The sequence below is a fragment of the Mobula hypostoma genome, chromosome 3 (assembly GCF_963921235.1).
Source record: "Mobula hypostoma chromosome 3, sMobHyp1.1, whole genome shotgun sequence".
Lineage (NCBI taxonomy): Eukaryota > Metazoa > Chordata > Chondrichthyes > Myliobatiformes > Myliobatidae > Mobula > Mobula hypostoma.
Window position 1 is genome coordinate 24,865,108 of NC_086099.1, and position 25,910 is coordinate 24,891,017.

Sequence of the window (25,910 nt, forward strand, 5' to 3'; positions counted from 1 at the left end):
TTCCAGCAGAAGTGGTTGAGGCAGGTTCGATGTTGTCACTTAAAGTTAAATTGGATAGCTATATGGACAGGAAAGGAATGGAGGCTTATGGGCCGAGTGCAGGTTGGTGGGTCTAGGTGAGAGCATGAGTTCGGCATGGACTAAAAGGGCTGAGATGGCCTGTTTCCGTGCTGTAATAGTTGTATGGTTAAGTGGTTAAAAAGTTGATGTTTCAGGCCGAGACGTTAACCGTTTGTTCTTTTCCATTGTTGCTCCATGGCGATGTTTCAGGCTGAGACGTTAACCGTTTGTTCTTTTCCATTGTTGCTCCATGGCGATGTTTCAGGCTGAGACGTTAACCGTTTGTTCTTTTCCATTGTTGCTCCATGGCGATGTTTCAGGCCGAGACGTTAACCGTTTATTCTTTTCCATTGTTGCTCCTTGGCTTTGCTGAGTTGCTGCAGTATTTTGTGTGTGTCAGAGATCCCATATGACTTTATGTTCCAGACAGCATACCATGAGGGATTTGTTAAATACTTTATGTAGGTAAAGTTTGAATAAGTATTTTGAAGATGTAATAAAGGTGATTGCTGAGGGTAAAGCCTTACCCTCGTTAATCATCTTCATCACCTCCTCAAAAAACTTGATCGAACTTGTGAGACAGGATTTCCCCCACATAAACCCCCTTTGACTTGAGAGGCTTCGACGAGAAGAGGTGGAGGACAAGCTAGCTCGCAGTTAGTCTTTACAATGTCTCCTGAGATGGTGATGTGCCTCTCATGTGAGATGTGGCGGAACGACCCTCTCCCGCAGAGTCACATCTGCCAGAAGTGCATACGGCTGGGCGATCTGGAAGACCGTGTAAGGAATCTGGAGCAGCAGCTAGATGACCTTCGACTCATAATGGAGAATGAGGCAGTCATAGATGAGAGCTGCAGGGAGGTAGTCACACCTAGGCTGTCGGAAGCAGGTCGTTGGGTGGCAGTCAGAGGGGGAATAGCGGATGTGAGCAGACAGGTAGTGCAGAGCATCCCTGTAGCCATTCTCCTGAATAATAAGTTTACCGTCCTGGATACTGTTGGCGGGGACGATTGACCAGGTGTGAGCCACGGTGGCAGGGCCTCTGGCACTGAGTCTGACCCGCTGGTGCAGAAGCGTGGAACGGAGAAGAGGAGAGCTGTTGTCATTGGAGACTCTATAGTCAGGGGAGCAGACAGGAGATTTTGTGGACGTGAGAAGGACACCCGCATGGTTTGTTGCCTCCCGGGTGCCAGGGTCCGGGATGTCTCTGACCAGGTGCACGACATCCTGGTACGAGAGGGAAAGCAACCAGAAGTCGTGATACATGTTGGTACCAACAACATAGGCAGGAAGAGGGATGAGGTCCTGTGTGGCTAAGTAGTTGGTGCAGGGGGCAGGGTTTTAGATTTTTGGATCCATTAGGATCTCTTCTGGGGAAGGTGGGACCTGTACAGACTGAATGGGTTGCACCTGAACTCGAGGGGGAGCAATATCCTTGCAGGTAGGTTTGCTAGCTTGGTTCGGGAGGGTTTAAACTAATTTGCAAGGGGGATGGGACCCGGAGCGATAGAGCAGTGAAAGAAGTGCATAGAGTAAAGCCAAATCTAACATACAGAGAGGCTTTGAGGAAAGAGAAGCAGAATAAACGGTGTAAAGGTAGTAAGGTCGAAGGGCTGAAGTGTGTGTACCTCAATGCAAGAAGCATCAGGAACAAAGGTGATGAACTGGGAGCTTGGATACATACATGGAATTATGATGTAGTGGCCATTACAGAGACTTGGCTGGCACCAGGGCAGGAATGAATTCTCAATATTCCTGGATTTCAGTGCTTTAAAAGCAATAGAGAGGAGAGAAAGGGGAGGAGGCTAGGATTACTAGTCAGGGATACAATTACAGCTCCAGAAAGGGTGGGTAATGTAGCAGGATCCTCTTTTGAGTCAATATGGGTGGAAGTCAGGAACAGGAAGGGAGCAGTTACTCTATTGGGGGTATTCTATAGGCTCCCCGGGAGCAGCAGAGATATAGAGGAGCAGATTGGGAGGCAGATTTTGGAAAGATGCAAAAATAACAAGGTTGTTATCATGGGTGACTTTAACTTCCTGAATATTGATTGGCACCTGATTCGTTCCAAGGGTTTACATGGGACAGAGTTTGTTAAGTGTGCCCAAGACGGATTCCTGTCACAGTATGTGGACAGGCCGACTACGGGGAATGCCACACTAGATCTGGTACTAGGTAATGAACTGGGTCAGGTCACAGATCTTTCAGTGGGTGAGCATCTGGGGGACAGTGACCACCACTCCCTGGCCTGCAGCATTATCATGGAAAAGGATAGAATCAGAGGGGACAGGGAAGTTTTTAACTGGGGAAGGGCAAATTATGAGGCTATAAGGCTAGAGCTTGCGGGTGTGAATTGGGATGATATTTTTGCAGGGAAATGTACTATGGATATGTGGTCGATGTTTAGAGATCTCTTGCAGGATGTTAGGGATAAATTTGTCCCGGTGAGGAAGATAAAGAATGGTAGGGTGAAGGAACCATGGGTGACAAGTGAGGTGGAAAATCTAGTCAGGTGGAAGAAGGCAGCATACATGAGGTTTAGGAAGCAAGGATCAGATGGGTCTATTGAGGAATATAGGGAAGCAAGGAAGGAGCTTAAGAAGGGGGCATGAGAAGGCCTTGGCAAGTAGGGTAAAGGAAAACCCCAAAGCATTCTTCAATTATGTGAAGAAAATAAAGCTGACAGGAGTGAAGGTAGGACCGATTAGAGATAAAGGTGGGAAGATGTGCCTGGAGGCCGTGGAAGTGAGCGAGGTCCTCAATGAATACTTCTGTTCGGTGTTCACCAATGAGAGGGAACGATGACGGTGAGGACTATATGAGTGATGTTGATGTTCTGGAGCATGTTGATATTAAGGGAGAGGAGGTGTTGGAGTTGTTAAAATGCATTCGGACGGGTAAGTCCCCGGGGCCTGACAGAATATTCCCCAGGCTGCTCCACGAGGCGAGGGAAGAGATTGCTGAGCCTCTGGCTCGGATCTTTATGTCCTCGTTGTCCATGGGAATGGTACTGGAGGATTGGAGGGAGGCGAATGTTGTCCTCTTGTTCAAAAAAGTTAGAAGGGATAGTCTGGGTAATTATACACCAGTGAGCCTTACGTCTGTGGTGGGAAAGCTGTTGGAAAAGATTCTTAGAGATAGCATCTCTGGGTATTTAGAGAATCATGGTCTGATCAGGGACAGTCAGCATGGCTTTGTGAAGGGCAGATCTTGTCTAACAAGCCTGATAGAGTTCTTTGAGGAGGTGACCAGGCATATAGATGAGGGTAGTGCAGTGGATGTTAGCTATATGGATTTTAGTAAGGCATTTGACAAGGTTCCACACAGTAGGCTTAGTCAGAAAGTCAGAAGGCATGGGATCCAGGGAAGTTTGGCCAGGTGGATTCAGAATTGGCTTGCCTGCAGAAGGTCATGGTGGAGGGAGTACATTCAGATTGGAGGGTTGTGACCAGTGGAGTCCCACAAGGATTTGTTCTGGGACCTCTACTTATCGTGATTTTTATTAACGACCTGGATGTGGGGGTAGAAGGGTGGGTTGGCAAGCTTGCAGGTGACACAAAGGTTGGTGGTGTTGTAGATAGTGTAGAGGATTGTCGAAGATTGCAGAGGGACATTGATAGGATGCAGAAGTGGGCTGAGAAGTGGCAGATGGAGTTCAACCCGGAGAAGTGTGAGGTGGTACACTTTGGAAGGACAAACTCCAAGGCAGAGTACAAAGTAAATGGCAGGATACTTGGTAGTGTGGAGGAGCAGAGGGATCTGGGGGTACATGTCCACAGATCCCTGAAAGTTGCCTTCCAGGTGGATAGGGTAGTTAAGAAAGCTTATTGGGTGTTAGCTTTCATAAGTCGAGAGATAGAGTTTAAGAGTTGCAATGTAATGATGCAGCTCTATAAAACTCTGGTTAGGCCACACTTGGAGTACTGTGTCCAGTTCTGGTCGCCTCACTATAGGAAGGATGTGGAAGCATTGGAAAGGGTACAGAGGAAATTTACCAGGATGCTGCCTGGTTTAGAGAGTATGCATTATGATTGGAGATTAAGGAAACTAGGGCTTTTCTCTTTGGAGAGAAGGAGGATGAGAGGAGACATGATAGAGGTGTACAACATAATAAGAGGAATAGATAGAGTGGATAGCCAACGCCTCTTCCCCAGGGCACCACTGCTCAATACAAGAGGACATGGCTTTAAGGTAAGGGGTGGGAAGTTCAAGGGGGATATTGGAGGAAGGTTTTTTACTCAGAGAGTGGTTGGTGTGTGGAATGCACTGCCTGAGTCAGTGGTGGAGGCAGATACACTAGTGAAGTTTAAGAGATTACTAGTCAGGTATATGGAGGAATTTAAGGTGGGAGGCAGGGTTTGAGGGTCGGCACAACATTGGGCCGAAGGGCCTGTACAGTGCTGTATTATTCTATAAAACCATGCTGCCTTTCCCTAATGTCCATGCTTTACCGAATACAAGTAATTCCTGCCCCCGAAGAATCCCTGAAAATCAAAAACTACAGAAAATGCTGGAAACACGCAGTAGATCAAGGAACATCTGTCAAAAGAAGTTAATATTACAGGTAAAAACTACCTTAATCAGAACTGGAAATGAAATAAAATGTGTTAGTTTAAAATTGCGGAGAAGGTGGGTGAGAAAATCTGAGCAAATATCGTAGATGGGTGATGTACCACTGAAATGTCTAGTTCAGACTCAGACTAAGGAAGTTGTAGAATTTGATATTGAGGTCAGAAAGCTACAACTTCCCCGAAGAGAAGAGCAACTATTACTTCTCAGGTCTACATTGGACTTCATTATAACAGTATATTCTCAAATCATAAGTCATAATGAACCACAAGGTGCATTGTCTAGGTCTGTGGCACACAAGGCTGGCAACCCAGGGCTGTACCTGAAAACCGGGTATGACTCGTGGAGGGCTATTTCAAGGACGAAGAGACAATGTCGTAAAAGGTTGGAGGTGACATCAGATGTACGACAACTCTGGCAGGGTTTGCAAGGCATTACTTTCTATAAAGCAAAACCCAATAGCATGGATGGCAGCAATGCTTCACTACCAGATGAACTCAATGCCTTCTATGCACACTTGGAAAGGGAGAACACAACTACAGCTGTGTAGATCCCTGCTGCACCCAGTGACCCGGTGATCTCTGTCTCGAGGGTGATGTTAGGCTGTCTTTAAAGAGGGTGAACCCTTGCAAGGCAGAAGTTCCTGATGGAGTACCTGGTAAGGCTCTGAAAACTTGTGCCAACCAACTGGTGGGAGTATTCAAGGACATTTTCAGCCTCTCACTGCTATGGGCGGAAGTTCCCACTTGCTTCAAAATGGCAACAATTATACCAGTGCCTAAGAAGAATAATGTGAGTTGCCTAAATGACCATCATCAATTAGCACTCACATCTACAGTGATGAAATGCTTTGAAAGATTGGTCATGACTAGACTGAACTCCTGCCTCAGCAAGGACCTGGATCCAATGCAATTTGCTTATGATCACAAAAGGTCAACGGCAGACGCAATCTCAATGGCTCTTCACACGGCCTTAGACAATACAAATACCTATGTCAGGATGCTGTTCATCATTTATAGCTCAGCATTTAACCCACAGAATCTGGACCTCTGTACCTCCCTCTGCAATTGGATCTTCAGCTTCCTAGCTGGAAGACCACCATCTGTGCAGACTGGTGGTCTTCCAGCTAGGAAGCTGAAGATCCAAAGGAGATATTATCTCCTCCTTGCTGACGGTCAACACTGGTGCACCTCAGGGGTGTGTGCTTAGCCCACTGCTCTACTGTCTCTATACCCATGACTGTGTGGCTAGGCATAGCTCAGATACCATCTGTAAATTTGCTGATGATAAATCCATTGTTAGTAGCATCTCAGATGGTAACAATAGGGTGTACAGGAGTGAGATATGCCAACTAGTGGAGTGGTGTCGCAGCAACAACCTGGCACTCAACATCAATAAGACGAAAGAGCTGATTGTGGACTTCAGGAGGGGTAAGATGAAGGAACACATAACCAATCCTCATAGAGGGATCTGAAGAAGAGGGAGTGAGCAGTTTCAAGTTCCTGGGTGCCAAGATCTCTGAGGACCTAACCTCGTCGTAACATATCGATGCAGCTACAAAGGAGGCAAGACAGCATTCATACTTTGTTAGGAGTTTGAAGAGTCATAGTCATAGTCATAGTCATACTTTATTAATCCCGGGGGAAATTGGTTTTCGTTACAGTTGCTCCATAAATAATAAATAGTAATAGAACCATAAATAGTTAAATAGTAATATGTAAATTATGCCAGTAAATTATGAAATAAGTCCAGGACCAGCCTATTGGCTCAGGATGTCTGACCCTCCAAGGGAGGAGTTGTAAAGTTTGATGGCCACAGGCAGGAATGACTTCCTATGACGCTTAGTGCTGCATCTCGGTGGAATGAGTCTCTGGCTGAATGTACTCCTGTGCCCACCCAGTACATTATGTAGTGGATGGGAGACATTGACCAAGATGGCATGCAACTTAGATGGCATCCTCTTTTCAGACACCACTGTGAGAGAGTCCAGTTCCATCCCCGCAACATCACTGGCCTTACGAATGAGTTTGTTGATTCTGTTGGTGTCTGCTACCCTCAGCCTGCTGCCCCAGCACACAACAGCAAACATGATAGCACTGGCCACCACAGACTCGTAGAACATCCTCAGTATCGTCCGGCAGATGTTAAAGGACCTCAGTCTCCTCAGGAAATAGAGACGGCTCTGACCCTTCTTGTAGACAGCCTCAGTGTTCTTTGACCAGTCCAGTTTATTGTCAATTCGTATCCCTAGAGATTTAGTATGTCAACAAAAACACTCAAAAACTTCTGTAGATGTACCATGGAGAGCATTCTGACAGGCTGCATCACTGTCTGGTATGTCGGGGGGAGGGGGGCTCCATTTTGGATACTAGCCTACAAAGTACCCAGGATACCTTCAAGGAGAGGTGTCTCAGAAAGGTCCTTTATTAAGGACCCCCAGCACCCAGGGCATGCCCTTTTCTCACTGTTACCATCAGGTATGAGGTACAGAAGCCTGAAGGCACACACTCAGTGATTCAGGAACAGCTTCTTCCCTTCTGCCATCTGATTCCTAAATGGACATTGATCCTGTGAACATTATCTCACTTTTTTAATATATATTATTTCTGGTTTTGCACAATTTTTAATCTATTCTTTGTACATATACTGTAATTGATTTACTTATTTATTTGTTATTACTTTTTTTCTCTCTTTTTTTATATTATGTAGTGCATTGAACTGCTGCTAAGTTAACAAATTTCACAACACATGTCAGTGATAATAAACCTGATTCTGATTCCGATTCACTGTTCGGCCACTGGTCAAAGTTAAAGATGATCCATCCCGTTAACTTATAGCCTTTCCTGCCTATTATCTAGATGAAGAACCTTTAGCAGCTTCTACGCCGACTGAAGCAATGCCATATGAAAATGCAAAGATAGACATAGAAGAAGATGTAGAAGAGCTTCCAGATGCAAAGGTACAAGCTTTTAATCTGAACGATCAACTTGCACTGCCTTATTTAAATTTAGCTGTGATAACCATATTTTGTGGTCTTGAATTAAAGCTTCTTTCTTGACTGAGCTTGAGAATGAGTACTAACCAGCTATAGATGTCAGTGTAAACTAGAGTCCCTGTTCGTCTAATTCCTATTGATACAATTAAAAGATATTTGAATATTATCATTTGTAATGGATCTCCTTGTTTCACCATGATATTAAAATTGATATTGGGCTTTATTAGACTTTGTTGCAAATATTCGAGTTAATAAGTGTCTCATATTTTCATAGTATTGAAATAGATGGAAAAGGACAATTTAGAGAACAGCTAGTGAAATCTGATGGACTCACAAACATTTATTCTGCAACTGGTTAGAACTAATGATCTCAGCTGACATCTGGAAGGATGCAGAGAAGGAATATGTCAAGATGTTACCTAGATTGAGGGAATTCAATTAAGAGAAATGTTTCCACACACTCCATCTCTCTTCTCCCCTCTTCCATTGAGAGGAAGGTACAAAAGACTGAAAATACGTAGCATCAGGCTCAAGAACAGCTTCTACCCCTCTGTTACAAGACTGTTGAATGGTTTCCTTGGATGGTAAGCTGGACTCCAGACCTCACAATCTACCTTGCCATGATCTTACCCATTATTGTTTACCTGCACTGCATTTTCTCTATGGTTGTTACTTCATTCTGTTATTGTTTACCTTGTTCTATCTCAGAGCAATGATTTGATCTGTATGAACAGCATGCAAGACAAGCTCTTCATTGTATCTTCATACACACAACAATAGTAAGCCAATTCCAATTCCAGAATTGTTTGCTAAGAATTAAGGCTACTTCTCTTAGAAAAGGAAGTATTAAAAGTAACAAGTGACCTCATGGAAGTTATCCAGATGATGAGTGGTTTTGAGAGTGGAAAATAAAGTATGTGTTCTAGAAAATAAGCCAATGAACAAAGGTCATAGGCTCAAAATCGTAGGCAAAAGATGAAGCAAAATCTTTTTACTTAGAGAATTATCTGGATCTGGAGATGAAAACTGTTTCATAAGTGATCTTAGAAGGGAATTGGATAGATATTTATTAATAAAGAGCTTATGCAGTTACAGACAAATAATATGATCCTTGAATAAGCATGGCTGTCCTTTCTGAGCTATCTTTATTAAGGTTTTTCTTTTATCATTTATGTACAGTATGTGCAGAACATCATTTTTTAATATTCCTTGATAATTTAATTTCACGTTTATTTTGTTTGCTTTCCTAATTCTTTTGATCTAACCTTCTCATATTTTCTTTTTTCTCACTTGCTGTCTTTGTGCATGCACCGTCCCTTGGTTTTAGTTTGTCCTTATTTTCTGTATTTTGTGATTTCGTGCTGTCATTGATTAGTTGCTTCTTGTTTTGTTTTAATGGTTTAGATTTCTTCCAGATTACAAGGGCTGAAAGTATGAATCAATGGATTTAGTAGCATGGTTTTGTTGAAGAGCTGAGAAGGCGCAAGGGGTTCTGTTTCTTTTTCTGAACTTCTTAAGTAATTATTATTCAATACTATAACCTTTACTCTTATTTTGTTGCTCATACATGGGAAATGGATGTTGATAACAAAGCCTTCCTGAACTGCATCAACTTTATGGTGTAGGTCGGGAGTTCCAAAATTTTGATCAAACATTCATACATTTATGGGTGGAGTATTGACTGGTTGGCAGAAGACAGAGAGTGGGAATAAAGGGATCCTAGTCTGGCTGGCTGCCGGTTACCCGTGGATTTCCACAGGGGTTGGTGTTGGGACCACTGTTTTTTATGATGTATGTCAATGATTTGGACTACGGTATTAATGGATTTGTGGCTAAATTTGTTGATGATACAAAGATAGGTGAAGGAGCGGGTAGTGTTGAGGAAACAGGGAGCCTGCAGAGATACTTAGATAGTTTAGGGGAATGGGCAAAGAAGTGGCAAATGAAATACAATGTTGGAAAGTGTATGGTCATGCACTTTGGTGGAAGAAATAAACGGGCAGACTATTATTTAGATGGGGAGAGAATTCAAAGTGCAGAGATGCAAAGGGACTTGGGAGTCCTTGTGCAGGATACCCTAAAGGTTAACCTTCAGGTTCAGTTGGTTGTGAAGAAGGCGAATGCAATGTTGGCATTCATTTTTAGAGGTATAGAATATAAGAGCAGGGATGTGATGTTGAGGCTCTATAAGGCACTCATGAGACCACATTTGGAGTATTGTGTGCAGTTTTGGGTTCCTTGTTTTAGAAAGGATATGCTGACATTGGAAAGGGTTCAGAGAAGATTCACAAGAATGGTTCCAGGAATGAAAGGGTTACTGTATGAGGAACGTCTGGCAGCTCTTGGGCTGTATTCCCTGGAGTTCAGGAGAATGAGGGGGGATCTCATAGAAACATTCCAAATGTTAAAATGCCTGAACAGATTAGATACGGCAAAGTTATTTCCCAGGGTAGGGAATTCTAGGGCAAGAGGGCACGACTTCAAGATTGAAGGACGTCCATTTAGAACTGAGATGCGGAGAAATTACTTTAGTCAGAGGGTGGTAAATCTGTGGAATTTGTTGCCACAAGCGGCTGTGGAGGCCAAGTCATTGGGTGCATTTAAGGCAGAGATAGACAGGTTCTTGATTAACCAGGGCAGCAAAGGGTATGGGGTAAAGGCAGGGGAGTGGGGATGACTGGAAGAATTGGATCAGCACATGATTGAATGGTGAAGCAGACTCGATGGGCCGAATGGCCTACTTCTGCTCCTATCTCTTATGGTCTTATTTTCCACTTATTCTGATGGTTGAAGAGAAGTTTGCAGATGCTTCCTATGTACTCATTGCCTATGTCTTTCGAGATGGTAGAGATTATTTCTGAAGAAGGGCAAGGGTATGAGTTCTTGGGAGTAACAATACACACTATCCTGATTTAAAAATATTTCACCTTAATGTTGAGATTACTTACCTAAAACAACAGTGCAAGTAGCTTCATCAGAAGATCTTTCACAATTCATGAGGACAGCTTACCAATATTTTTCAGGCAATCAATAATGGTCACCGACTGTAGGTTGCAGTGTTTGTAGTACATTTCTCTAGGCACCTGGAGTTATAATTATTTTTAAACTTTATAGAAATTGCTTCTAAAAGTAATTGCAATTTAGATTTGAATTAATCATTTATTTTGATGAAATACAGTCCTTTTATGCTTATATTTATTGATTATTCCGCAGGCAATGGATGAGGAAGAAGAAAAGGAAATAATTAAACCTAAGCAAGAACGAAGAATTCCCAACCAGTTCAACTTCAGTGAAAGAGCTTCACAGACTTTCAACAATCCAATGAGGGTAAAATAGTATTATTTTTTGATGAAACAAATAACTTCAGTTACACTGTATTGTCAGCCTTATAGAAAGCTAAACCAGCTAGGAACAAGAATGCAAGCAAAAAGAGTCCCGAAGTCTTAGTTAATATATTTAAAAGTGCAATCTTAGTTTTATGGCGGACTAAGTGTAACTCCTCTGAGGCATCACAAGGAATCATTGTAGACCCATTTGGGTAGCTGCATCAACTGTAGTCGGAAAGCACACTATTCTTATCACATCGTTGGAGATGTTATGCTTCTTACTCCCATGTTTGTGTCCAGCTCCATCTTTTAACCTTTAGTCATCTCCTAAGTCCTCTAACTGATGTCCATGTTGAAATGCACTACATAGTGATGTAACTGTTCTCTTCGCCTTCGAATGTCAACACACTCACATGCTCAGGTCTTTCAAGCCTTACAGGTTGCGCTAAAAAAAATGTGACACAACTGGAAGGTTAGTTATTCCTGTGCTGGTATTACCAGTGCAAGGTGGTCTTCAAGTACACCATTTTTCTGCAGGTTAACTGTGAATGGATGAGGTTGGTCTGCAGTTTATGCCATAGTTCAGCACTCGAGATTCTGGTCTTAAATAAGAGTATGTTTCATTATGTTATCAGAACAGTGTAAAATGTCGTTGGTCCAAGTACACTCTTTAGGGTCTGTTGACTCATCACACCCACCTCCATTATGTTATTCTGTGGAGCATTACAACAAGGATGCAATCCAGTTAAGCAGTTGGTTAAACAATTCTTGTTAATCAAGTTTAGAGAAGTTGACCTCTTTTCACAACTCCCTTTAGGGTCCATGTTTAATCAGTGATCCTAAAGTCCCACTGTTCTGAATCAGGTGCGGAGCAGGTCCATTCTACATCATTATGTCATTTTGTCATTTTCCATGGTTCCCCAACTCTGGAATATTCTCCAGGCATTATAGATATCATTCCAAACTAAAGGATTCAATACACATTTCACTGTAAGGTTAAAAAGTGAATGTACTCAGGTCATACTTGCTTTATTATCTGTCCGTAGCTCTTCAGAGGAATTGCATCTGTTGACTACAGGTGATATTTGGTATCAAGTGTTCTAAATTTTTAGTATATTCTGTCTCTACAAATAGCTTCCACAATCAGAAGCTTAAATGCACTCTGCACTATCGCCTTCACAATCCTACATAATAGGCTATGTATGGCCAATCCGAATCATGAAAGATTGCTGCTGTGTTATAACTTTTATTTCAGATTTATGGCAGCCAATTTCTTCTGATTGATAAGGAACTATTTACCTGATTCTGAAGCTGACTGTGCCATTAGGCTAGTCTTGTTCACTCTACAGTGGGGTCCCTTTCATAAAGTTTCGAACACATTCTCTCTCATTTACTTTCTGACTATCTTCTAAAGATAATACTGATAGTGAAAAGTATTAAATAAATAAAAAAAACTTTATCATAATGACTAACATTGAATTGTTTAACCAATCAAAAACACAGCAAAAGCAGGGGTGGAGGAAATGTAAGGCACCCCTTCCTTCCGTCAGCCTACAGGTCACCCATGGGCAAGCTGTAGCACCTGCTAGGTCATGAAGCTATGGGAGCAGGTGGTAGATGGTCGTATGAGTAGCTGGTGCATATCACAAGTACTGGTTATGCGACCACTGATGCCAGGCTGACAATATGTGAAGAGTGTTGATAATGGCTGCTGTCATCCATCTTGTAAAGACATCCCCCAGAAGAAGGCAATGGCAAACCACTTCTGTAGAAAAAATTGCCAAGAACAATCATGGTCATAGAAAGACCATGGTCACCTACATCATACGAGTTGGCATGTAATGAATGATATATATATTCCATTTAAATATGTATCTATATTTGATTTCCACATCATAAAACTTGTGCTCTTTTATTTCTGGAGTCAGTAGAAGTTCATAGAAACTGAGAACATTGCCTAAGCTTTCAAAAACAGGCTCCATGCATAAGGCTAAACAGTCTCTGGACTCTTCCAATGGATGCTCTAATGTCAGCAGTCATGGGTACCTTTCTTGACTGCACACCTTTCTTGACTGATTCAATTATGTGCTTAAGCTAATTTGGCATGGGAATGGGAACTGCAGTAAGAGAACTGAGGATGGGGCAATCAGTATACAAGTAGACACAGATGATAGGGCAAATTGCAGTCAGTGGATGAGTTGAAGTGTTACGTGGTGACAAAATTGAAAAGGGTGATGAATACAGGACTGAAGATGTTATATTTGAATGCATACAGTACACAGAATAAGGTAGTAATCTTGTAATGCAGCTAGAGGTTGGCACGTATGATGTTGTGGGCATCACTGAGTTGTGACTGAAAAAAGATCTTTGTTGGGAGCTTAACATCCACGGATACACATTGTATGAAGGGACACACATGTAGGCAGAAGGGGTGGAGTGTCTTTATTGGTGAAAAATGAAATCAAGTCCTTAGAAAGGGGCATAGTTCTGGAAGTTGTAGAATTCTTGTGGATAGAGTAAAGGGACTGCAAAGTTTAAAAAATAGTCTAATGGTAATTATATACAGGCCTCTGAACAGTAGCCAATGGAATTATAGAGGCATGACAGAGGATTCTTGATTGGAAGGGACACTAGCAGGGATGTCAGTAGAACAGCAATGACTGGTGTTTCTCGGAACAATTTGGAAGGCGCAGGATAGATACATCCTAAAGACAAAGAAGAATTCTAAAGGGAGAACAAGACAATTGTGGCTGACAAGGGAAGTCAAAGACTGCATAAAAGAAAAAGAGGTGGCATATAATATAACCGTATAACCATACAACAATTACAGCACGGAAACAGGCCATCTCAGCCCTTCTAGTCCGTGCCGAACTCATGCTCTCACCTAGTCCCACCAACCTGCACTCGGCCCATAACCCTCCATTCCTTTCCCGTCCATATAGCTATCCAATTTAACTTTAAGTGACAACATCGAACCTGCCTCAACCACTTCTGCTGGAAGCTCATTCCACACAGCTGCCACTCTCTGAGTAAAGAAGTTGCCCCTCATGTTACCCCTAAACTTTTGCCCTTTAACTCTCAACTCATGTCCTCTTGTTTGAATCTCCCCTACTCTCAATGGAAAAAGCCTATCCACGTCAACTCTATCTATTCCCCTCATAATTTTAAATACCTTTATCAAGTCCCCCTCAACCTTCTACGCTCCAAAGAATAAAGACCCAACTTGTTCAACCTTTCTCTGTAACTTAGGAGATGAAAGCCAGGCAACATTCTAGTAAATCTCCTCTGTACTCCCTCAATTTTATTGACATCTGTCCTATAATTCAGTGACCAGAACTGTACACAATACTCCAAATTTGGCCTTACCAATGCCTTATACAATTTCAACATTACATCCCAACTCCAATACTCAATGCTCTGATTAATAAAGGCCACCATACCAAAAGCTTTCTTCATCACCCTATCCACATGAGATTCCACCTTCAGGGAACTATGCACCATTATTCCTAGATCCCTCTGTTCTACTGCATTCTTCAATGCACTACCATTTACCATGTATGTCCTATTTTGATTAGTCCTACCAAAATTTAGCACCTCACATTTATCAGCATTAAGCTCCATCTGCCATCTTTCAGCCCACTCTTCTAACTGGCCTAAATCTCTCTGCAAGCTTTGAAAACCTACTTCATTATCCACAACTCCACCTATCTTACTATCATCTGCATACTTACTAATCCAATTTACCATCATCCAGATCATTAATATATATGACAAGCAACATTGGACCCGGTCCAGATCTCTGAGGCACACCACTAGACACTGTCCTCCAATCTGACACACAGTTATCTACTACTACTCTTTGGCGTCTCCCATCCACCCACTGCTGAATCCATTTCACTACTTCAATATTAATACCTAACCATTGAACCTTCCTAACCAACCTTCCTTGTGGAACCTTGTCAAAGGCCTTACTGAAGTTCATATAGACAACATCCACCGCTTTACCCTCGTCAACTTTCCTAGTAACCTCATCAAAAAATTTAATAAGATTTGTCAAACGTGATCTTCCACGCACAAATCCATGTTGACTGTTCCTGATCAGACCCTGTCTATCCGGATAATTATATATGCCATCTCTAAGAATACTTTCCATCAATTTACCCACTACTGACGTCAAACTCACAGGCCGATAATTGCTAGGTTTACTCTTAGAACCCTTTTTAAATAACGGAACAACATGAGCAATACGCCAATCCTCCGGCACCATCCCCGTTTCTAATGACATTTGAAAGTTTTCTGTCAGAGCCCCTGCTAGTTCCACACTAACTTCCCTCAAGGTCCTAGGGAATATCCTGTCCGGACCCAGAGACTTATCCACTTTTATATTCCTTAAAAGCGCCAGTACTTCCTCTTCTTTAATCATCATACTTTCCATAGCTACCCCTCTTGCTTCCCTTACCTTACACAATTCAATATCCTTCTCCTTAGTGAATACCGAAGAAAAGAAATTGTTCAAAACCTCCCCCACCTCTTTTGGCTCCGCACATAGCCGTCCACTCTGATTCTCTAAGGGACCGAGTTTATCCCTCACTATCCTTTTGCTATTAATATAACTGTAGAAATCTTTTGGATTTATTTTCACCTTACTTGCCAAAGCAACCTCATATCTTCTTTTAGCTTTTTTAATTTCTTTCTTAAGATTCTTTATATTCCTCAAGCACCGCATTTACTCCAAGCTGCCTGGACTTATTGTAGATCTCTCTCTTTTTCCAAACCAAGTTTCCAAAATCCCTTGAAAACCATGCCTCCCTCAAACTTTTAACCTTTCCTTTCAACCTTTAAATTTCACCTTTAAATGGCCTCCATTTCTCTATTACATCCATCCCATAAAACAAATTGTCCCAATCCACTCCTTCTAAATCCTTTTGCATCTCCTCAAAGTTAGCCTTTCTCCAATCAAAAATCTCAATCCTGGATCCAGTCCTATCTTTCTCCATAATTATATTGATACTAATGGTATTGTGATCACTGGACCTGAAGTGCTCCTCAACACATACCTCCATCACCTGACCCATCTCATTCCCTACAGGAGGTCCAACACCGTGCCTTCTCTAGTTGGTACCTCTATGTATTGCTGCAGAAAACTATCTTGCACACATTTTACAAACTCCAAACCATCCAGCCCTTTTACAGAATGGGCTTCCCAGTCAATGTGTGGAAAATTAAAATCTCCCACAATCACAACCTTGTGCTTACTACAAGCATCTGCTATCTCCTTACAATTTTCTCCTCCAATTCTCGCTCCCCATTAGGTGGTCTATAATACATCCCTGTAAGCGTCACTACACCTTTCCCATTTCTCAATTCCACCCAAATAGCGTCCATAGACGAGTCTTCTAATCTATCCTGCTAATGCACTGCTGTTATATCTTCTCTGACAAGCAATGCAACACCTGTCCCTCTTGCCCCTCCTATTCGATCACACCTGAAGCAACGAAATCCCGGAATATTTAGTTGCCAATCACACCCCTCCTGCAACCATGTTTCACTAATAGCTGCAACATCATATTTCCAGGTATCAATCCATGCTCTAAGCTCATCCACCTTTCTTACAATGCTCCTAGCATTAAAATACATGCATTTAAGAAACTCTTCACCTCTTACTCTCTGTTTATTCCTAATGGAGCAAACAACTCTGTTATCTTTTTCTTCCTTCTCCCCTACAACTTCGGTCTGTGTGCTCCCATTCTCTGTCCCCAGCCTATCTTCCATCACACACTGTCTACTAGCTTTCTCTATTTGTGAACTAACCTCCTCTCTCCTAATCTCTTCAATTTGATTCCTGCCCTCCAACCATTCTCATTTAAAGTCTCCTCAGTAGCCTTCGCAAATCTCCCTGCCAGGATATTGGTCCCCCTAGGATTCAAGTGCAACCCGTCCTTTTTGTACAGGTCACACCTGCGCCAAAAGAAGTCCCAATGATCCAAAAACTTGAATCCCTGCCCCCTGCTCCAATCCCTCAGCCACGCATTTATCCTCCACCTCATTCCATTCCTACTCTCACCGTCGCGTGGCACAGTCAGTAATCCCGAGATGACCACCTTTGTGGTCCTTCTTCTCAACTCCCTTCCTAACTCACAATATTCTCTTTTCAGGATCTCTTCCCTTTTCCTACCTATGTCGTTGGTACCTATATGTACCATTTCCTCTGGCTCCTCACCCTCCCACTTCAGGATATCTTGGACGCGATCAGAAACATCCCGGACCCTGGCATCAGGGAGGCAAACTACCATCCGGGTCTCCTGACTGCATCTGCAGAATCGCCTATCTGACTCCTAACTATAGAGTTCCCTATTACTACTGCCCTCCTCTTCCTTTCCCTACCCTTGTGAGCTACAGGGCCAGACTCTGTGCTGGAGGCACGGCCAGTGTTGCTTCACTCAGGTAAGCTGTCCCCCCAACAGTACTCAAACAGGAATATAGAAAAAAATAGTGGGAAATAGAGGATTGGGGAGCTTTTAAAACCAACAGAAGGCAACTAAAAAGCCATAAAGAGAGAAAAAAATGAAATATGAAGGTAAGCCAACCAATAATATAAAAGAGGGTATCAAAAGCTTTTTTCAGATATATAAGGAGTAAAAGACAGGTGAGAGTGGATATTGGACCACTGGAAATTGATACTGGAGAGGTAGTAATGGGGGAGAAATAAATGGTGGATGAACTTAACAGGTATTTTGTGTAAGTCTTCACTGTGGAAGACACTAGCAGTGTGCCAGAAATTCAAAAATGTTCGGGGCAGAAGTGAGTGTAGTTGCTTTAACTAGAAGAAGGTGCTTGGTAAATTGAAAGGTCTGGAGGTAGATATGTCACCTGCACCAGATGGGCTACACTCCAGTGTTCTGAAAGGGGTAGGTCAAGAGATTCTGGAGGCATTAATAGTGATGTCTACATTTTGGAATGGTTCTGGAAGAATGGAAAATCACAAATGTTACTACACTCTTTAAGAAGAGAGTCAGGCAGAAGAAAGGAAGTTATAGGCCAGTTAGTCTGACTTCAGTGGTTGGGAAGATGTTGGAGTCCATCATTAAGGATAAGTTTTCAGTGTGCTTTGAAGCTCACAATCAGAATCAGAATCAGGTGTCATGAAATTTGTTACCTTAGCAGCAGCAATTCAATACAACACATAATACAGAAGAAGAGAAAAACATAAAAGTAATAATAATAAATAAACAGGTAAATCAATTACAGTATACATACAGTATACTGAATAGATTAAAAATTGTGCAATAAACAGAAATAATATACAGTGTATATTAAAAAGTGAGGTAGTGTTCACGGATTCAATGTCCATTTAGGAATCATATGGCAGAGGGGAAGAAGCTGTTGCTGCGTCGCTGAGTGTGTGCCTTCAGGCTTCTGTACCTCCTACCTGATGGTAACAGTGAGAATTTTGCCAATGGGCTCACGTTGCATCAGATAACGATCTGTTACCCAACAAAATACAACATGATCATGTCTACATGTACAGTGAATGAATTTTGCATTTCCCTTAGACGGCATGATATTAATTTTTATCTGATGGATTTTTTCACATTAATTATTCAGAATGCAAGTATTATCCAATTTACATAATAAGATAAAGACTAAATGCATTAATCAGTGTTGTAGGTCCTCCCTGATGTGCTAAAATATCTACATCAGCAAAACAGCTTGGAGTGCTATACTGGCAGCATACATTGAATGATAATTTAATACAGAATATTTTGTAAAAAAATATGCCAATGTTTGATGTAATGATATGATATTGAAAGTCTCCATTTTCCCTTCGGCAGGAAAATGGATGCCAGACAGAACCACCTCCCAGAGCAAGTTTTTCATCAACAGCCAACCAGGTGAAACTTTGCATGCATGTTTTTTTTTTCAATGGTTGCTCTTTAACCAGTGAAAGTGCAAAAACTCATTGATTTGATACGTAAATCAAATAATATTACTGTCTAAGGACATGTATACCTGAATGATGTTCATTTGTCTGATTTTGTGCCCTTTTGGTGTCACCAAAGCAAATATAGATTGAAAATTTTGGCTGTCTTCTTGTTTTTTTAGTCCATTATATTGAGTGAAGGATTAAATTTACATAACATTTCTTGTGATACTCATCTTTGCCTTCATGCAAATTATTCTAATTTGGCAAGATTACTTAAGTTTTCATTCTAATCATTTCCATTTATAATTTTGCTACTTCTTTTAAATGATTTTTCTCAGCCTTTTCTATAATTGCTTTTTAAAACCATTATAATGTTTGTCCTTTTCCTGTTGTAATCAGCATTGAAATTAGTGCCCTATCGAGAGCTTTGCATATGAAATGTTACATTTTGGAGAATGGATGCAATTGAGTTTTTAATGGCATTCTTAACCATATATGCTGCTGTCCTGAATAATTATTTCATAATTCCTGATTTTTAAAATACTACTGTTTTAGTGTTTCCTTCAAAGTTTGTTAATGATTTTTCATCTTCTATCTTATTCATATTTGTATCCTCGTCTTCAATTTGTTTTTCATATAATGTTTAAAATATTATTTAAAAACTTAAGCTTCAAACTAATTTACAAATATCAATATTCTTCAACCTGATTAATTACTCATTGATCTTGGTGATATTACTATTGTTGCATGTCATAGCTCTCTTACGGAAGGTATATGATTACTAGAAAGGGGAGATTCAGAGCACAAAGTCTCCTAATTCTTTATGGAAACCTACACGAAGAGAATAGCAATTGCTATTATTTGTTCTTGAACAGTAAATCCTGACCGACACATTCAACATATTTCATTCTTCATCTGATTTATGTACTTTCCCAATTTAAATTATGATAGTTCTATGACAAGGTATTTCTTTAAAATTCATATATCAATGTATTGTTGTTCTTACCTCTAACTTCCTCAACAATTTGATATTTAAGCATATCATCTAATGTCTAAATTATTAATTAAGTCATATATAGATTGTTAAATTAAAAATTCCAACGCAGTTTTTGAATACATTCCCTCAAATGGTGTTTAAGGCAGTTATCAATGTCTACTCACTTTGTTATGCTGTTCCTGATTGGTGTCACCAATCTGGAGATGTTGAAGTTTCTTATGATTACCAACTTGCCGATTTCTGTAGCCACTTTTTATCTGCTAAAGCAATCTTCTCTCACCTTTATCATTTCGTATTAATTGATTTGACATTTATGACAAGTAATTGCAATCTGTCAGTTCAACATGTTATTTCAGTGTTGTCCTGTTCTGCTCTATTTTCTGTTTGTTAGCTCATACTTAAATAAAGTAACTCCTCTATTTTCTTTGAAAACCAAAACCACCCTTGAGAATTTTCAACTGTTATTTTTCAGTATCACTATTCTCAAAAATTGTCCGTTTTGCTCTCAGTGGGAAATCTTTGATGCTTATGAGGAAGAATTAGCAAAACAAGTGGTCAAGAAAGAGAAGCCAAAGGTACAGACTACAAAGAAAGGCGAAATATCAAAGAAAAAAGTATCAGCTACTGAAAGCATGGTGAGTGTTTGTTATACCTAATGATAATAAAGATTTGCATAAACTGTCTACTGAATTTCACTCTAATTAATCAACTGTTCACATGTGCCTACGTACCTGTGTACTAGTTAAAATATGCAATAGAGAGTTAGCAGCTCTGTATCACACTACATGATTCTTCTGAAATTCCATGTCTGAAACTCTTTAATCTTCCAATTTACCCAGTTCATATTTCATTCTAACCCTGAACTCAAGCTTTTAGCCCTTGAGGACATAGATTGGTTGCAGGTAACCCAGTATCTCAAACAACATTAAAGTCGTACAAACTAGATGAGATGCAATCAAGACTACTAAAGGAAATAAGGTAGAAAATGTGCAGTGCTGGCCACTGTATTCCAGTGTTTGATGTTGCGGTGTTTGACGAGCTTGCAGGAGTTTCATAACCAGATGAAGTGACATCCTCAATGCACAGTTGTTGGGTGTTTCTCTCTGGGAGTGCTTGTGTTTATATAGGCCGCAATTCAGTCTAGGTAGCTACTCTTTCTGTTGACCTTTGAAATCTATTGGCTTGTGTTTCTTTGGCTCCTAGGGGTTTATAGATGGTATTTATTTACATATGTCTTGGAACATGAAGACTGAGAGGAACACCATTTTAAGTGGAACACTGCGGTGGTTCTGGCGGAGGCATGAAGATTTTTGGAAGCATTGTTCTCTTCTGATAACTCTGTAAACAAACATCAAAATAGGCGTTATCTATGAACCCCTAAGAACCAAAGAAACATGAGCTAATATAATTCAAAGGTCAACTGAAGGGGCAACCAATCAGGACCAAAACAAGTGAATGATGGTCTATATAAACACAAGCACTCCCACAGAGAAAAATCAACAACTGTGCACTGAGGTTGTAGCCTGATGAAACATCTGCAGGCTAATTGCCAAGCTCGGTGAACACCACAACATCAAACTTCTCAACCCGAGCTACCATTAGTCACCATCATTCCAAATTCCAGTTTTTCTTTGATGCAAGGAATTAGTGCACTTTAGTAATATCTGGATAGTTATCAATGAACAAAATCAAACCAGGGAATTATAGTACGAAGTTAATATTAAAGTCAATATATCTAATTGCACGAAACTTCCATAACGAAATTAATGAATCGTACAAGGCGGGATAACTGCAACTAAGATGTAACATAATATGCATCTAACCAAGAAGTAGGATATGGTGGAAGACACAGTAGGGCTAAGTGGAGGGGTCAGCATTGGGTCCACAACTTTTAACTCTATGTGTTACTAATCTGGATGAAGAAACTGATGGCATTCTGGCCAAATTGCAGATGATAACAAGGTAGATAGAGGAACATGTAGCATCTCAGAGGTAGAGAGTCTGCAGAAGGACATGTTAGAAGAATGGGCAAAGAAGTGGCAGATGGAATCCACTGTTGGGAAGTGTGGAGTTATGCACTTAAAAATCATAATTCTCAATAAATGTATAGTAAAGGTAAAATCTTCATGGGAAAGTGATCTATTCATGGTTAAGTAAACAGGTTGAATATAATATTGGATTTAAAAAGTGGCTTATAATGATGCTAAAAGAAGTAGTGATTCTTAAGATTGGGAGAGTTTTAAGAAACAACATTGAAAATTGAAATATTGAAAAAGAGGAAGATAGAATATGGGAGTAAACGAGGAATAACTACATAAATGTAAAAATAAGAGAATGGCAAAATCAAATATGGATCCCTTCATAGTATTATAATGGGGTATATGGAAATTTGGCCCTCATTTAATTATAAAGCTATATCATTCTCATTCTTAAAATCTTTTTCTTCCCATTGTCCTTAACCTTTGAGAGATATAAAGGACTGGACATTTTAGAATATGTTGTGTTAAAATCATCCTCAACCACAGAGAATTGCCTCAGAAGGCAAATCAACTTCACTAAACTCAGAAAGATGTTTATATTTTTATTTTATTTATATTTATGTTGATGCATGAAGTGAGTTTGACTGTTCCAGGTTGCTTGTTACTTGTTACATACACCTGTTAGGGTGCATTCTCCAGATACCTTATAAGGTAATCGTAGCCTTCAGCCAGGAGCAGATGTCATCAGGTGGTTCGCAACCTTCACCAAGTGTTTCAACCCTTAACCACGACACTCTCCAGTTGGTGGGCCGGCAGTGGTGGCCAAATCACTGCCCATCTGCTCCTGGCTTCCAGCTTCCCTCCTCTTGCCTACTCCAAATTCAACAAGAGGCTCGTTCTGCCTCTTCCCGCGTCCTATGAGCTGCTTGTTTTTTGACCCTTTCATCCAGGCCCAGAGCTGACAACAAGCGCCATGCTGATTTGGCTGGGAAACTCCTGCAGCCGCTCTCCGTAGGGAACAACCATGCCTGCCATCCCTTATCTTTGCATTCCTGTACTAAGGGCTGGTACTTCAAGGCCTTTCTCTCGTGGGCCTCTTCCCATCTCTCTTCCCATGGCACAGTCAGCTCAACCAGAATTATTTTCCTGTCTTCAGTTGACCACAGTACAATGTCAGGGTGTAGGGTTGTGTGCACCACATCCGGGAACTGCAATCTCCTTCCCACATCGACCCTCATCTCCCAGAACCTGGCTGTTAGCAGCAGATTGGGCTATGGTTGTTTGGTTACGAAAGGCCTGGCTCCCTCTTTGATGAAGGTGATGACCTTCCTCAGATCTGTACCAGCCGTCCTCTTCTTGCATCTCTCTCTTGTGTCAGCAAGAGCCAGAAGCACCTTATCGTGGTGCCACCTATACCGTCCTTGAGTTAAAGCTGTTTTACATCCGGACAGTATAAGAGCCAGTGTCCCCTTTTGACCACAAAGCTTACAGTTCAGGTCCTTTCTCATCCCCCATGTGTACAGATGTAATGGCGAAGAAAGGGTGTCATACGTGGATCGCAAGAGGAAGAATAAAGAATTGTAAAGAATAAAGCAGAATTGGTTAACTGTATCATATGTTCGTCATTCAACATTTACAAAACCGACCTTGAACATCTTATAAAATATTAAAAACGCGAAGAGCTTCCCTTATATTTATGGTTGCGTATAAAGGAAATAGAAAATTAATTAAAGCATCAAATCTATTATTTATATCCTGAATGTATAATATGAAGTACATTGAACATCATATCCAGCATCTGACCCAGCAAGTAGTGTTTGCCATACCCTGTTCCAACTCATCAGAGTTCCAATTCCCATGCTCCATTCTGATGAACCAGAGTCCTGGTTCTTACACTAAAATAGTCAATAGTCAAGGTCTCATTTCCCTTGTGCTCTTTACTGTGTTCATTGGTTTTGACTCTTTATAAAAAGTGACTTGAATAATGTGTTTGGTATTAATTTGATGTTAATAATCCTGTAAATGTGCTTGTCCAGCACCATCAATGCCCAAAACTTGCTTACTTAATGTAATTTATATCGTTGTTTTTCTGAGAAAAGGATTCAAAGTTCTTATTTTGATGTTGTGTTAAGTGCAGCAATATGTCTCTAAATATTTAGTAACAATATTTATTTTGATGACCATTTACTTTTTAATTTGCTTCTCTATATATATGTGTTCCAGGGTGATGATATTTCAAGAGTTGGTAAAGTGGCTAAAATAGTGGAACGAATGGTGAACCAAAACACTTTTGATGATATTGCACAAGGTAATCCAAAACTAACAGGCCTTTAATAAAATAAAACATAATTAACAATATTGTATATACCTACTTTAATGTTGAAGTCCTTCTTTGTAAATTATTTATAAGATAACAAAAATAGTATTACTTGGAAAGTAAAATTTTTATGAGTTCCTATTTTTCATCCAGAGATACAAACATTTGGAGTTGCTGTACAAACCACAATCTCAAACTCTATATTGTCCCTAAGTTGTTCGCTTGACATGCAGTATGATGAGCAGAACTTTTTCAGACACACATTGCAAAGAGCAAATCAATTGTTTACAGTCCCCAGAGCAAATTCTCTTCCCTCACCATTGTCTGTTTTGCTCCATGGAAATAATCAAGGCTAAATCAGACCCACCACCATTCTTGACCTGACGATGACTTTCATACCACATAATCATGCCATCAAGAAAATTAAATATTTCCAAATCTGAGAACTGCTGTCATTTCTAATCTCAAATGGTACTTACACTTCTGGTTGAAATTGGCAACATGCCTGCACATACAATGTACTCTAGGCTGACCATCGTGCCCTCTCCTTGAAAAACCTGAAACAACATAGAAGTTCAAAGTTAAAAATAAATTTATTATCAAAGTATATATATGATACTATAAACAACAGGAATTCTGCAGATGCTGGAAATTCAAGCAACACACATAAAAGTTGCTGGTGAACACAGCAGGCCAGGCAGCATCTCTAGGAAGAGGTGCAGTCGACGTTTCAGGCCGAGACCCTTCGTCAGGACTAACTGGAGGAAGAGTGAGTAAGGGATTTGAAAGTTGGAGGGGGAGGGGGAGATCCAAAATGATAGGAGAAGACAGGAGGGGGAGGGATGGAGCCAAGAGCTGGACAGGTGATAGGCAAAAGGGATATGAGAGGATCATGGGACAGGAGGTCCGGGAAGAAAGACGGGGTGGGGGGGGGAACCCAGAGGATGGGCAAGGGGTATATTCAGAGGGACAGAGGGAGAAAAAGGAGAGTAAGAGAAAGAATGTGTGTATAAAAATAAGTAACAGATGGGGTACGAGGGGGAGGTGGGGCCTTAGCGGAAGTTAGAGAAGTCAATGTTCATGCCATCAGGTTGGAGGCTACCCAGACGGAATATAAGGTGTTGTTCCTCCAACCTGAGTGTGGCTTCATCTTTACAGTAGAGGAGGCCGTGGATAGACATATCAGAATAGGAATGGGATGTGGAATTAAAATGTGTGGCCACTGGGAGATCCTGCTTTCTCTGGCGGACAGAGCGTAGGTGTTCAGCAAAGCGGTCTCCCAGTCTGCGTCGGGTCTCGCCAATATATAAAAGGCCACATCGGGAGCACCGGACGCAGTATATCACCCCAGCCGACTCACAGGTGAAGTGTTGCCTCACCTGGAAGGACTGTTTGGGGCCCTGAATGGTGGTAAGGGAGGAAGTGTAAAGGCATGTGTTGCACTTGTTCCGCTTACATGGATAAGTGCCAGGAGGGAGATCAGTGGGGAGGGATGGGGGGGACGAATGGTCAAGGGAGTTGCGTAGGGAGCGATCCCTGCGGAATGCATAGAGGGGGGGGGAGGGAAAGATGTGCTTAGTGGTGGGATCCCGTTGGAGGTGGCGGAAGTTATGGAGAATAATATGTTGGACCCGGAGGCTGGTGGGGTGGTAGGTGAGGACCAGGGGAACCCTATTCCTAGTGGGGTGGCGGGAGGATGGAGTGAGAGCAGATGTGCATGAAATGGGGGCGATGCATTTGAGA

General features: G+C 41.2%; 1 protein-coding gene across 1 annotated transcript in view; it reads left to right on the forward strand.

Moving 5' to 3' along the window:
• The window catches only part of dnai1.2 (dynein, axonemal, intermediate chain 1, paralog 2), a 206,416-nt gene that overhangs the window by 47,789 nt on the left and 132,717 nt on the right, over window positions 1-25,910 (forward strand). The window contains exons 7-11 of the mRNA XM_063042782.1: window positions 7,488-7,588; window positions 10,838-10,951; window positions 18,783-18,842; window positions 20,381-20,506; window positions 24,074-24,158. Coding sequence (XP_062898852.1) covers window positions 7,488-7,588; window positions 10,838-10,951; window positions 18,783-18,842; window positions 20,381-20,506; window positions 24,074-24,158 — 486 coding nt within the window. The remainder of the gene's footprint in view (window positions 1-7,487; window positions 7,589-10,837; window positions 10,952-18,782; window positions 18,843-20,380; window positions 20,507-24,073; window positions 24,159-25,910) is intronic.